General features: G+C 44.9%; 1 protein-coding gene across 1 annotated transcript in view; it reads left to right on the top strand.

The window, feature by feature from the left end:
* The first annotated feature begins 361 nt into the window (after nucleotides 1–361).
* The window catches only part of ANKH (ANKH inorganic pyrophosphate transport regulator), a 97,883-nt gene continuing 83,178 nt past the window's right edge, over nucleotides 362–15,066 (top strand). The window contains exon 1 of the mRNA XM_053979677.1: nucleotides 362–1,012. Within this exon, the coding sequence (XP_053835652.1) occupies nucleotides 917–1,012 (96 nt within the window). The 5' untranslated portion in view covers nucleotides 362–916. The remainder of the gene's footprint in view (nucleotides 1,013–15,066) is intronic.

Here is a 15,066-nt window from a genome sequence, read left to right on the forward strand (position 1 = left end):
GCCCAGGGCGCCCATCAGGACCCGGCGGGGTGAAGTGGTGCGGACAGGTGCCGCGCCCGGCCCGGCTCCGCCACGGCCGCGGGCGGGGGGCGCAGCGCGGCCGCTCCGGCGTCGGGAGGAGCCGCTCGGTGCCGCTCTTTCCCCCGCCGCCGCCCGTCTGCGAGCGTGTGTCAAACCCACGTGCTCCGCCAGCCCGCGCAGCCCGGAGCGGCGCCCCGCGGCCGGGCCCCGCCGCCGGCCCCGCACCGGCGCCGGCCCTGCACGGCCCCGCGTCGCTCCGCACGGCATCCCCGCCGGCGGCCGCGCCGCAACGCGGCCTGCGCCGGCCCCGCAGCGGCGGCGGGGAGGAGGAGGAGAAGGAGGAGGAGAAGGAGGGCGGTGTTTTCCTGCGCGGCGCCGCGGCCGTCGCCCCGCCGCCGGCGAGCGTCAGGCGGGGGGGGGGGGGCCTGGCCCGGCCCTTCCCGTGGCCCCCGCGCCCCGAGGATGGCAGCGCTGCCCGCACGAGTGGCTGGCGGCGGTGTCCCTCCTCTTTTTTTTTCCGGCAGCGGCGGCGGCGGCGGCAGCGGCGGCGGATCATTGTTGTGTGGGAGGAGGGCGGCGGGGATGGACTTGATCTCTCGGGTCTCCTGCTAAGGCGGCAGCACAGCGCGCCCCGCCGCCCAGCCAGCGCCGCGCCGGGCAGGGAGGGACCGGACCGGCCCGGCCCCCCGCCCGCTCCCGGCTCTTTATTTTTAGGGGGCTCTGCTGCTTCTCTCCCTCTCCCTTATCTCCCCCCCCACCCCCTCCCCGCCCGCACACACGCACAGGGACACGCACGCACCCTCCTCCGGTGCCCTTTCATCCTTCCCCCCCGCCGTCCTCCCGCACTGTCTCCTGCCGCGGCAGATGCGCCGCGGGTCACCGCGCAGCTGGGACTATGGTGAAATTTCCAGCGCTCACTAACTACTGGCCCCTGATCCGGTTCCTGGTCCCTCTCGGCATCACCAACATCGCCATCGACTTCGGGGAGCAGGTAAGGCAGCGCCTCTCCGGGACCCTCTCCCTCCCGCCCTCCCGCAGCGCCGGGCTGGCGCGGTCGGTGCCTCTGCCGGGAAGAGACGGAGAGCCGAGCCGAGCCGTGCCGAGCCGAGCCGAGCGGGGACTGCGGCCCCTGCGCCGGCGGGGGCAGCAGACGGCCGGTGCCAGCTTGCCTGCCCTGGCGGCGGCCCGGGACCACGGGCTGCCCCGCACCCCCAGGAGATGCCCGGAGAAGGATGGCAGGGTTTGGGTTGCTTTGGGGAATTTTTCCCCCTCGCATTTCAGGATTATATAATCTGAAATTACATAATGCATTGGCCGGGGACTGGCAGTGGTTTGTCCCCGCGCTGACACGGCCGCTCAGGTGCAGCAGCCCCTAGCGCAGTGCAGCGCGGCTCGGCGGCGGCTGGAGCGGGGCGCGGGGCGGGCGACCCGGCTGCCGCCGCCCGCTGCCGAAGGGGAGCCGCGGCCCCCCCGCCCCGCGGCGCTGCCGCTGCCGCAGCGGTTCGGCCCCCGCCGCCGAGAGCCCCCGCCGCGGCATCGCGGGAGGAGCGCGGCATCCCGCGGGGAGCCGCTCCGCACCCCTCCGGGCAGGTGAACCTCCGGCTGCGCCCCTGCCCCCGCCGGTGGTCTGTGCGCCTCAGCACTGCTGCAGTTCTGTAGCGGTCTTGGTGACCTAAGGCTGTCCCCTGGCATGGACACCGAGAAAATAGCCCGGTGTATCCGAACTCGCTGTCATCCTATCTCCCTCACATGCCGCCACCCCATTTCGTCCTCCCAATCCCCGCTTGCTGCGTTTGCACTGAGAACCTGTTCAGAGCTTGACGTACCCGCTCCCCTGCCCGAGCTAGTGCTCGTTTGCCACTGCACTGAGGCGTGGGGGAACCTCTGCTCTCACGTTTTGGTATTTATGACAATCCAGGGCACATCTTGTCTTAGGCTGCACTATATGGGACCTGTCATTACATTTTTAGTAGAATGATATACACTACTACTTACTTGCAAGTGTTAAGCTGAGCAGCCACACTGAGTATTGCACCCCAAATAGATTTGTCCTTGTCCTAAGTCACTCAGTTTTGCTAAGAAGAATAGACACTTGCTCCTGTGCTTCTTGAGCAAAGATACCAGAAAATTAGTAAGTACTTTCAAGCATTTGTAAAGAAGAAAGTGAAAGGAAAAATACTACAGTGGGAAAAAAATAACATTAATCATATGTTTGTCATGGCTGTGTCAATCGCATTTTGATTCCTAGTCCTTTAAATAAACCATGATACTAAAAAATACAATTCCATCCTTGTCTAACAACTATGTGCTTTCTTACCAAGCCAGTCTTCTTTAAAACATACAGGGGGGAGAGAGAGAAGGGAAATCTAAATATAGAAATGACAAAGGAGATTTAAATGCTAATAACTATGCCATGTTAATAACATACAGTAGAAGTTAAATTGAAAGCAGTGCACTCAGCAAACTGAGTATGACAGGTGCATTCATACGGTTTGCTACATACAAGGTCAGCTCAATTCAAGGTAAATGTCAGCCTATAAAAAAAACCATCCCCATGGCTTCAGTGTGCTCTGAAGCAGGATTTCAAAATTTGCAACTGATTTTATAAGCGAGGGTCCTTCTGTCTGGCAGGGTGCCAGTGACACAGGAGGGATGTTAATCTGTGAATGATACATGTAAACACTTTAACAACTTTGACAGTGTTAGGGACCAAATATCTTAGAAAATGTGTTTTGTTTGATAGCCAAGTCATAGGATTGGCTTTTCAGGAGTGTTGGGTTTATCCCTTGTCTCAGATGGCTGCCTGGGGAGACATTTAATTGAAAGGGGAGAAATCCATCCTGCTAGAACTCTAGCTTCTTTCAGGAGCAGAAACTGGAAAGATAGTTTTTTTACCAGCCTTACCTACAAGGAAATCAGGAAACTGAAGCAGGGACAAAGCTACTCCACGTCTGAAGGGTTTCTCTTACAGACAAAAGGACAGTGATTTTATTTTCTTCTGTGTAATACATGAAGTTACTTTTTGCACTTGTGTGATGTTATTGTTGGACTTGGGAGACTGAAGGTACATTGACTTGCAGAGCCAGTCACCTTTCTGTTTTAAATTTTAAAAAAAATGCAATAATTTTAACGTGAGGGATGAATGGAAGCAACATAGAAGAATAGGTGTGCCAACAGATAGCTCTGCAAAGGCTGCAGTACCCCCTCCTTTGAATGTATACTACAGATAACACAGATTTCTAAGAATGATAAGGGAAGGAAAATTTGCATGAAGGAATATTATTTGCTCTGGACAATACTGTAAAAGAGACAGGAGAACTGCAGATCAGAAGTAAGAGATGACTGTAAAAAAACTGGGGAGAGAATGGAGCTTGCCTGACCAGGGAAGAAGAGATGTGTAAGAAATGCTGTAAGTCATAAACTCTTTTGATGTATGGTATTCATACATTGATCCCTCAAGTGGGGAGAGTATTTGGAAGAAGAGCATTCAAAGCACAGCCTTCTTAGCAAAACCTTATACTATTAGATACCTCAGATTGAAAAGTGAGAAACAAATAGAATCACCTCTTTTTTTTTTTTTCCCTATTACCTTGAGAGGTAATAGGGTGTTGAGTAGTTGTAGGCAATAGCAAACATCACTAGAAAATTACCAGATCCCTGGTATGCAGCTGTGTCTAGGTTTCTTGCTGGGTTAAGGGACATTTACAGTAAGGCTAAAGATTGTTTGCAGAACATAGGTTAAGGCTGTCACCATTGCCCCATATAAGATGCTTGGTATGGCAAGTCTGTTTAGTTTACAGGAAGTAAAAAATGCTGGCGCAGTGCTTAAGAACTAATAAGCTCAGCTCCTGAAGTCACTTCCAGAACCACTACAGCCAGTGAAGAGCCTCCTGTTGACCCTGGACTCTAATCCAGCAATGCCTTAGGACAAGACCATATTATAGTTACTCCAGTCTAGTGAGCTGACCTTATTTCTTCACCTCATAAAGTCTCTCGCACAAATACCTGACTTTTTTTCCTCTACTTGAAAAGATAGTCCTGATGTATGACCAGGTAAATTACCAGAATATTAGAGAGATAAACCATTTCTAACTTACTTTCTTGATTTCCTTCTGCAACCCATTTCCAGTTTATTTACAGTGCTACATGGCTTTTATGAAATTAAATACTCCATACCTTTATTCTTAAAAGTACAGCCTTCAGGAAAAGAGTCCCAAATATTTTGGCTAAATGTTCCTTCTCCACTCAAATCTGTGTCTCTCTGTGTTCATGTGCATGCATCTATATATAATTTTTTTCTCCAGGTATATGCATGCACACACATATACACAACAGAGCATTTTCATCCCAAGAGTTTAACACCACCAGAAGAGAGATAGTCTCTTTTATTCTGCCATTGAGAGGAGTTTTCAACTCTCAACATCTTACCCTGCAATTCACAATAATTATTATTGTATGTAGAGTTCAGTCATTGGAAAGCAAAGTTTGCATTAAAAGTTCTGGCTCCCTTGAAAAATGTTGGATGTACTTGCTTAGAAATAAATAAATAAATGCCTTCCATGTGATGGAGAGCGACACAACCTCAAACAACTCAACCAGCAAATAACAGCATTGCTCCTCCGTGGGCTCAAAAATCCATCACCACCCACATCAGTTTTCCTTTTAACACAGTTCCAGAGCTGCTGACATATATTCTGTTGGTTTGACTTGTAACATAAATGTGTATTTGCATCAGCATTTTTACAAAGGGGGAAAGCTGAGGTGTGCATGAATTCACTAACTTTGTCAGAAGCGCGGACTCAACTCTAGGCAGCACTAAATACAGTTTGCAAGCGTGGCTGGTAACTCTCTCTGATGCTCATGGGGTGGCAAAGGCCAGGCAGAGAGTAATATTTCAATATCAAGGCCAGTTTGCAGTAGTCCCTTAATTATCAATGGGAACACTAGGAGAGTGTTTTTTGTTTGGAGTTGTTTTTTTTTTTAACTTTGTAGTTATCATGCCAGCCCCTGCATCATTAGTTTGTGTCCCTGTCAGTAGCTGTTGGCCAGGCAGTTTAGGTGCCAACATAACTTATGTATGCATCCACGGTGTTCAGTGGCTTGTGGGTCCTTGGAAAATAAAACCAAGCAAGCACAGCCCTGCTGCCTCCTTCTCCAAAGGGCACTCAGGTGCTCTGGTCCCTGCAGAGAACTTGCCATACATTGCCCATCTGGTAGTGTTTGAGATCCAACAGATGAGCCATAAAGGCTAAATGTTTTGGATTCCAAATTATTTTGCAGTAATTGCTCATTTCTTCCTTTATTTGATTGGGGTTTTGGGTTTGTTTTTTTTTTTATTTAAAAAAGAAAGTTGCCAGAAAAGGAGAACAAGTCATGAATAATGTATCAAAAAGAATTAGTGAGCTTATTGTCTGCCCAAGCCATTTGCAAACTTGGTAGGGGGTTAAACATTTTGATTAATGCCTCATGAAACATGGTTTTGGGGTAAGCATTATTGTCTGGACGTTCAAAACAAGAAATGGGAGAGTTCACATTCCCAGCTGTTCACCAGGGATTTGTGCCAAGTTGTGTAACCTTTCCATGGCACAGTTTCCCTGCCTTTGAAGTGTGCCTAGACACCTACCTGTATGTAGATGTAATGAAAATTCACGTGTCAGAAGCACTCTGAGATGAAAGGTGCTGTATGAGTGCAAAGTACTCCTGTTATTGATGTTGTAAGAGGTCAGGGACTTGTTTAAATTGTGTAGGACTTTAGTACCACATAAACAAGAAAGCTAACAGTGTCCTATAATTGGTGTACAACATGACTGTATGTTATTACCACAACCACATTACTAATAGGGTAGGCTGACGGAAATGTCCTATTTATTTTAAATGAATGTGAACTACACAGCTTTTTAAATTAAATTTAGATTAAATTATGTTGAAGAAGGAAACATACACAGAGTATACTATCAACAGAAATTTTTTGTTGTTATTACTTTCCATGTCATTATTTTGAAGTAGTTTCTCTTGCAGAATTCACAAGCCAAATGGTCAGGGAAATAGCTAAGAATGACCACTGAAGTATATCTAACTTTCCTGTTTAGAGTGAGTAAACCCAAGTGAGACCGTCTATGAAGGATTAAAAACCAAACCACACTCACCTGAAGTAGTAACTTTCAGGATCTATACCTCAGTGCTGTCTCCAGAGACTTTTTTGTAAGCAGTGCAGCTTTGCTTCTCTATGCATGCCAGCTTGAGCCCTCCAACTCTGGCTCCTAAATGGTCATCTGCCAGACTCTGGGGGTTTTCACACTAGTGCTAGATGGACTCTAGACCATGTGGACAGCTCTTGAGACTGCCCAAGAGATTAATTAGACTTATATGTCAGTGGTAGTGCAGCGGGCATTACGCACCCGGCATTGCATTCACCAGTCATGCAGAGCACTTGCTGGCATTTCACAGCAAGCAGTGCATGCTGAGATCTGGGAAGAAGTCAAAGATCTCATAAAACATTTGCAGATAAAAGCCAAATCTCAATAGAGCACTAATGTTCTTAAAGGTGACAAAGACTTAACTCCTGGCAGCTAAACCAATATCTATTTGCATTTTATAGCACACAAGGTACAAAATAAACAGGTTATGAAGAGCACTGGGGATATCACCACTGGAGATTTCATATGGTACTAGAAATTATGAGAGTGAACCTGCACTACTAATGAGGTGTGCATTCCCTGCAGTGCTCCACGTTGCCATACTGTAAAATACATAATCTTGAGCTAGGACCTATTTTGCTTAATTTGTCAGTACCTTCCCATTTTTTATCCTGCTCTCTCCTTCCTTCACAAAACCATCCAGTTCCCTGCCTCCCACCTCCCGTGGCTGCGTCAGCTCGGCTCTAAGGACTTCTCTGGATTTTCTTATGCTTCGCTGTTAAGAACAGGCAGGTTTTGTTGTTGATGATAACCATTAAGCATGTCTGAAGGCATTTGCTATCTATAGAGCTGTAGACAGAGCTTATTTCCAGGACAGGTTGGAAGGTGGGGGGGGACACAACAACTCCATGCAGCACCAACCAGCCACTTTTTAATGAAGTAATTTAATTAATCTCAAAACTGTAAGTTCAGATGATATTTGCCCACCAGGTTGCTGGAAAATAAAACTTTGAGGTCTGTAAGGTGGAAGTTATTCTCCCTACCAGAAGTCTAACTCATACAGTGGGAGACAAGGAACATTTACAACTTTGCCAAGCAGTCCCATTTCCCAGTCTCTAGGCTGGATGGCCCTCACTGGAGATACTCCACTCATAACATCATTTGATATCCACTGAAAAAGGTGCATGGGGTAACCAAATACTTCTCATGCTTATTTGAGAGATAGGGAAATTGGCTTCTCCTCCCTATGCCAGTGAAAATCTAGAAGACTAAGACAGCATCAGGAATTGAAATCAGGAGTTGAAAATACCCCAAGTCTAATTTTAAAACATGGGCTCAAAACTGAAATTTTGAAAGGGGTTTGAACCACTGTATTCTACATCGTGTTGAGAAATCCTTGAAGTAAAACTTTTGGATGTGAAGTGGACTGACCATTTGCTTTTCTGGGGGGCTTTTCTTGTTTATTTCTTTTCGCTGCCTTTTTCCAAAACCAAGAAAGCTGATTTCTCTTCACATTTGCTTTGGTCTTAGCTGATTTCTTTTTAATCATTGCTCATTTTGCTGCTGCCTGAAGAAGTTGGTTGTATACAAAGGCTTATATGACATGGCCAATCTTATGACTAAAGTGTCTTTTTATATTCAAAGAAGGCATACACTCAAGGCTCTAGCTCTAGAAGTGCAGATTCTATCTGTTCCTATCTTGATCCTAGACAAGACATTTCTCCTTGTGAATTTCGTCAGTTCTAAAATCGTGATGTGTTTCACAAGGCAGTTACAAAGTATATTCCTTCATATTTGTAAAACATGGATGTAAGTTGTATAAATAGAAAATTTAAATATATCTGCCAGCTCATGCAGAAAACTCCATGCATAAAACTGAGCAATTTCAAACAGATTTTACTTTTCAGCTACTTTGAGAAATCTGTGATTTTTTAAATAACAGATATTACTGCTGAGCTCAATTCCAGTTTAAATGACATATCAGAGCATGCGTTTCTTTAAAAAATATGGGTAATTTTTAACTATCTTATATTTTAACAAGCTAATTCAATTAGCCGTTGCTACCTCATGCTCTTTGTACTTGGAAACCTATGGATTTTGGGGTGAAGGAAACAGGAATGTTAATATGCAATTAGATCATCAGATTGCACTTCTTTCTGCTTGCTTGATTTTCTACTGATATGATATTGCTGTAGCTATGGCTTTAGACACCACCACTGTCTTTTCAGACAACCATTAGTTAGAGAATTAAAATAGGAGCACCCTAAGAGATGTAAATGGCCTGTGCACTTTGGTGTCTTTCCCATGTTCTGTCTCCTTTATGGTATCACCTCTCTTTCAGATTTTCCACAGGATGTCACTACCTTGCTCTAGAGTTTTCCTGCATGTGCACTTTTTCTTGATGATTTCTCTCCCAATGTAATGTAGAATAAAAGAGCCTGCATGAAACATTAACTAAGAATAATTCCAGGTGTAAATATGCATTTTGTTCCAAAGAGGGCTGAAGTAGAGCATTGTTACTTGCAATAGCATAGCTGATTTCCACAGCTTTTGCAAGAGCATTCTAAAAAAGGTCAAAGGAAAAATACTGGAGAGTAAGGAGCAGTTTGTTGAAAAATAAGTGCCACAAGGGCGTGAAATCTCAAGTGCCATTTAAATTATTTTCCCAAAGATGATGCAAAAAATTCACTGTTCCTGTTTTGGCTGGGGTGTTACTGTTGGAGAAATGGTGGTCACTATTGCCCAACACATCCAGTTTGCTTTACTGATGTAGTGGTTCAGCAAGAGTTCAGCTTTTAGTGTGGGAAGTGAATAAACTGCAAGACACTACTTATTATCAAATGTTTTGCTTCACATAGTATTTCTGTATTGTTAAGGCAATTTTTTTCAACCCTTTTCAATTTTTACAGCCCAGAAAATTTTCAGTGGAGTGCAGAGAAAATTCACATGCATAGAAGCTGGAAAGCATACATGGTTTTATATTTCTTCATTACCTGTTTCCAACTCTTTGTAAACATTCCCTAAGGTACAGGGTTCTGTGAGGCTGAAAGCTCACTGAACCAAAACACATGCCAGTCTGTTTGCTGACAAATACATTTGAAAGGCTTTTGGCTGGGAGATGGTCTGTCTTCTGGCCTTCTTACCTGTGTTTTGAACTTAAATTAGTGAATGAAGTCAGATGCAGGGTGCACCTGAACTTTAATGTGCTGGCATGATTATTGCCTTTACTGGTCGAAGAATGCAGTGGTACCTGTCAGCCAGGACTGATTTTTTTTCCTTCATCAAGTCATATGTGCAGCTTGTGTAGTTACAAGGAGTGCAACCACATCACCCAATGTTCTTCCCTTGTTTTTTTAAAGATGATGTTTGACATCTACTTTCCTCAAAATGCAGGGTTTATTTCTAGATTTTATCGGGCTCTTTTTCCTGTTCACTTCCTACTTACCCCTCCTTCCTTCTGCTGCACACCAGTGACCAATATCTTATTTTTGTAACCTCTGTGTTAGTATGCAGTAATTGCTGTTCCTGTAGCTATAGATAGTTAAGGTGAGGTAGCTTCTGATCCACCCCTGGCATCTTCTCTCCTCAAGACAAAGGCTTTCCTTGTCACAACATACCAATGTGCTTCTAGAATTTGGCAGCCTTTGATCTCAAATCTGCTGTCCTGCAGATGGAAGACAGACACTTGAACAAGTCCATCATTGCCATTTCCTCTGTCAGCATCATTGCCATTTCCTCTGTCAGCATCTTACCAATTAAAAAACCTTTAGGCCATTTGAAAAGAAAATGAATTGGTGGCAGCATCTTGGAGTGGGAAGACACTTCACATTTTTTGGTTCTGTTGAGAGGGGAAAAAATGTCAGTTACACAAGAGGAAAGATTATAGAAGTGAAGCATTTATAGCTTGGATGGAAGAGGGAGTTTGATAACCATCTGCAGTTGTATGAACTGTGGTGTGGTCATGAAGGAGAGGAAAGGGGAAATGAGGTTGGCTAGGTCACTGCTGTGGAGAAGAATGTGGGCAGGAGTGGTGAGGAAGATTGGGGTGGTAAACACAGTTTGAACTGAAAAGATTTCCAGATGATTTTCCAATTGAAAAGCAGAAGATTTTCCCTCTCACACTTTACTTCCTTCTAAAATGTGGCACAAAGAGTCCTGACCTTCAGACAGAATTAGGTGGTGGTGGTAGTGGTGTTTTACATAGGCTCAAATTCAGTGAGTTGCCAAAAAACAAAGTGTTGTGATCACTGTAAAGTGATCACATGATGGATCAAACCTGAAGACCACATTTTCAGAGCTTGAGAACCACATCCTCCTCAAAGGCATTCAGTGCACTCTAGAAGGGCACTGTAATTATGAGCTCTTACTAAGGTGAAGTGTAAAAAACCTGCAACTCAGAGCTGAGGAATTTCCTTTATTAATAATCAGTGGTCATGATACAGTTTTCTCACAGCACCCTGTTTTTCACATGCTGCCTCCCAGATTCAATACACAGACAGCACTTGCTGGGGGGAGAAACCAGAGCTACCTAGCTAGTGGAAGTATTGACTGTGAATCCTTGTCTTGTTCCTTTTAGAAGCATTCACTGGAGGCAGCGTGCCCTCACCCAAGTGAGCAGTGCACTGTGTTAGGGTCTCCCTGGCAGAGCTGAGGGGAAAAAATACAGACAAAATGAGCTTACCAAAATGCAGGAATCTTTCCAGTGTGAGAGAAGTAGAGTGTTGAGATGTCCTCAGTGTGGAAGTAAGGAAGATCATAACTGCTTTTTAGCTGGAGGCTTGCTGAGTTTTTTTAAAGGCATAAGCTGTTGTGAGACAAGTCTTGGCAAGCACAGGGGAGATTTCAGTCCTGGGGTCCCATGTGGTGTATGCCCACAGTCCTGTGCCCTTTTTTGACCTTTCTCACTTACCCTTTCTTACTGCCTTTCCAGTTCAGTTCTTTGGGTCCTTTCCTTGGTTGTCCCATGGGTGCTGGAATGTATTAGTCACACAGACATCTCTGTGGCTTTGTTACCAGACTGGAGCTGCAGTGCAGCACCTCTTCCTGATTGCTACCAGGGAGCCCATTCATTTTGCCCTCACCCTGCTACTGGCTTGGGTAATTTATTCTTTCAGTCCATTCCCCTTCTTCCTCCACTGTGGCATTTTGGAGATGACTTTGAACATTAGAATTATTTGCAACCCACTCAGCCCAAGAGGCCAGCTAAGAAGATGAGTTCAAACCAGTCACCAACTCTCCCCAACAGAAGTGAAAATGCCAGGTGATGTACTTGACATCTCTGGTCATTTTTCTCTGCACTTAGTATCACATAACAACTGGTAATGTGGGCCTCCAAATTTAGTGTGACAGCACTGTCAGCTTCCCCTGGAGTTATGCTGGGTCATAACAATTTTGGAATCTTAAGCATTCACTTTAAAAGAGGAGGAAAATCCAATCCACACAACATTTTTCAGCACATCAAAACACCGAAGGCAGTCATCCACTGAAAGCTTTTTTTTGACACAGGTAAACACATTTTTTCACATGCTTCTTTAAGACACACATTCGTATGTACATGGTGTGTTGTGAGCAGGAGACTGCCTTTATAGGAGAATTAGACACCAAGTGGTGCTGAAGTACTGTCTTGATTACTACTGACTTACATGCAAGACTAAATAAATGGTCAAGGAAATAAGAAGATGGGCTATAACTGCTCATGTACCTCTTTTGTTGCTTATAGTTTGAGCCATCTCGGGTTACATGTAGCATGTGCAAATGCTGTTTTGTTTTTGAATCCATGGTTTTGTACATGGATTTTATCTTTTCAAAATGTGATCTTAAGAGCAGTCCTGATCACTGCACCACTGTTCTTTATATACTTGTGGCAGTTATTTTGCTTCAGAGTGTTTTATTTCAAAGCATGAAAGCATGACGACCTTTCAGCATTCAGAGTCTTGTTCTTATATGAGCTTTCTGAGATGCAATCAACGGTCTACTGGTTAGGACATGCTCCAGCATTGTAACAGTCTTGAGAAGAGCTTTCATCAGCAGTGCCTTCTGGATCTAATATATAAGTAGTGTGGGGTTTTTCTGTTAATACTGTGCAGAGGCCAGTGTTTCTCTCTTTAAGTAAATTCACAATAAATCACAGCAGGTATCTTGCTTGACATTTTCTTATCCTAGGTTTGACCTGTCAGTGAGCTTTGAGCTGCTGTCCAGAAAAGGCCAGTGTCACTGTGGGCTAGCTTTTCCAAATCACAGCATGCCATTCTTGCCAGCTGCAAGCTCCTACCACTTTGTGGGTGGTTGCATCACTGAGGAGAAAATAGCTAACGAAGGCACAATCATTGCCTCGGGACTTTGCCAGGGAAACCTCATGTGAAGTTACATATTTGTGACTTTGAGCTCCAAGGGTTTGGTCATGCTTGCAGTAATCTGTAGATGTGGGGTCTGTTGTATTCTGTGTGCATCCAGAGATTTGAAAGGGGAAATGAGGGGTAAGAAAGAGGGGTTTAGATCAAGTTGTCTGAAAGGAAAAGGCCCAACATCCTTGGCTTTAGAAATACTGCCACATCCCAGAAGTCCTGGGTCATGAAAGCTTCTCGCTGCACTAGATGGGCTGAAATGCTCCAGTCAAAGTGACTGCAGGGGCCATAATTTCATCACTAATAATCTTGCTGAATAACAAAGTAGAAACGTTTTCCTCTGTCATTCTGCTGAAAGTACAAAGTAGACAAAGGAGGCATGCCAGTGCAAGTTTAGCTTAATGAGAAGGCCGTCAGGTTCTGTACTGAGACCAGTATTGAGAAGAATGGTAAATCAATACTTGTCCTGCTGGTGATAAAGGATAACCTGTGCTTAACTGTAGAAATAAATAGAGGAAAAAATATTACTTACTAATATCCTTGACCTTTTTTCAAGAACAGAGAATAGTAGCAGCACATGAAACCATTAGATATGAATACAGTCTCTTGAGAACTCGGAGTATGGAGTGCTATGACAAGATATAAGCAAATTGGCTGGACAGGGAAATGATTCTGTCTGTAGCCAGAAGAACAAAGAATACTTGAATTTGTTGTTTTGGTTTTTTTCACTCTTAACACACTTATAGCATTAGGGAACCCTAAGCACTGTTCTGCTTTTCTGTTGACACAGCATAGGGTGAGGGATGCACAGAGAGGTTGGAACAGTTACAAGAAAGGATTAGTAGCTTATTTGCAAGAGGTTAGTATTGCAACTTTTGGGAGTTGGTTTCAAAGGCAACTGCAAGCATGAGTGTCTCTTGTTTGCTTTACTTGAAGAATAGTGCCTCTATAGTCTCTTGACATTTAGAATGAAATACCTCTACGTTTTCCTTCTTTCTGTTTTGGCCAGATAAGATTCTATAACCTCAAATCTTATGTGTATATCCCTTTGGTTTGCAATTGCTTTGTGAAAGAAAGAAAGAAAACAACCATTGAGAAAGAGAGAAACAGGATATAAAAATAGGGAGCTGCCCTCAATTCAATTCTTTTCTTGTCTTCCATGAATCCCTGTGTGGCAGTGCAGTGATGCAGCACCATAACTAACAGTCTGGCATCTGCAGCCTGCCAAGCTGAACCCTGAAGGAATAAGCATCATCAATCTCATCTTTTACTGTCTGGTTTTGGTGCTTTGTTTATACATATTTATTTAAGACAGGGGAAGTTTTGGGTTCAGCCCTTGGCTGGGGTCTCCCATGCACTGCTCTGGTTGGTGGCCCTGGACAGCTCCTGTCCCTTCACCTTGTCATCCTGCCTCCTATTTACTGCCCTTATTTTAGTCCACAGTAGTCTGTAAGATTCAAATACCTGCTTCTCTTCTGTCTCCTCTGCTTTTCCTTTCCTGTGCCTGTCCACAGGCTGCCTCCAAGGCACATCCCATTGCTGTGTGCAGAAAGCAAGCAGCCCACGGTAAGCACGGCAGCAAGGTGCCCACTGCCTGCCCCCAAGAGATTCCTTCCTTGCAAACAAGATGCCTGGTTCAGCAAAAGAAATGCTTAATTAGAAATCTTCTTTGTGTTTTTGGCCTTTAAATGTAGGCCTCACCTCAGCTGATGTGCAGGTATTTATCTCATATGAGACAACCAGAATTTAAATGAAGAATGTGAGCTTTGTAAAGCTGCAAGACTTTTATCTAGCAAAGAGTCTGTGCTTGCTGCTCCTTCCTTCAGACTTGTGGTATCAGGCAGCATGCTACCCAGCTGTATGTGTTCCTCCTTTCACATCCCACCACGTCAGAGCCAGGTCCAGGTCAGTCTGGTTCAGGTACTTTTTCTCTAGGACTGGCATGGCACAGTGCTGGTGAGGCATAGCTGTGACTACTTCACCACTTGTCCTATGGCTCCCTTTTGTCCTCACCCAGGTGGCCTGTTTTGAATTCCTGCTCAGCATGATGCCATGTCAGAGAAGCAGTGAAATTTTTGTCCCTGCATGCTGATGTCTGATGCCTGGTGTCCTCATTGGTGGCTTTTTTAAAAGAACCTACAAACCAAGGTCAGAGTGATTATTCTCACTAAGTCTTAAAGCCAATTTCTGGATCACAGACAAGAATAACATTGCCTGCATTCCCCACATGCCTGTTCATCCTGCTGTTAGGTCTCATGGCTGTGGTTAGGTCTCATTGCTCCTGAAAACAGGAATGTTTTCTTACCTGCATAGCCAGAGATAAAGCTGTTGAAGTGCTGAGACAATCTAATCTCAACTAATCTCTAATCCCCTCTTGGATCAGAGAGCACTTCTGCTCTTTGGTGTGTTCTTTCAAAGACAGTTCTTTGAGGAAACCTGGGAGAAGCATGTCAAGCTCAGTCAGTTATACATGGGCATGAATATAAGGTGCAGAGAGATCCAGGTGTTGTGAAGGTGATCACTGTAGGCTTCAGAGAGAAATGTCCCCATTGTGAACCTGTGCA

This window comes from Vidua macroura, chromosome 1 (genome assembly GCF_024509145.1).
Source record: "Vidua macroura isolate BioBank_ID:100142 chromosome 1, ASM2450914v1, whole genome shotgun sequence".
Taxonomy (NCBI): Eukaryota; Metazoa; Chordata; class Aves; order Passeriformes; family Viduidae; genus Vidua; species Vidua macroura.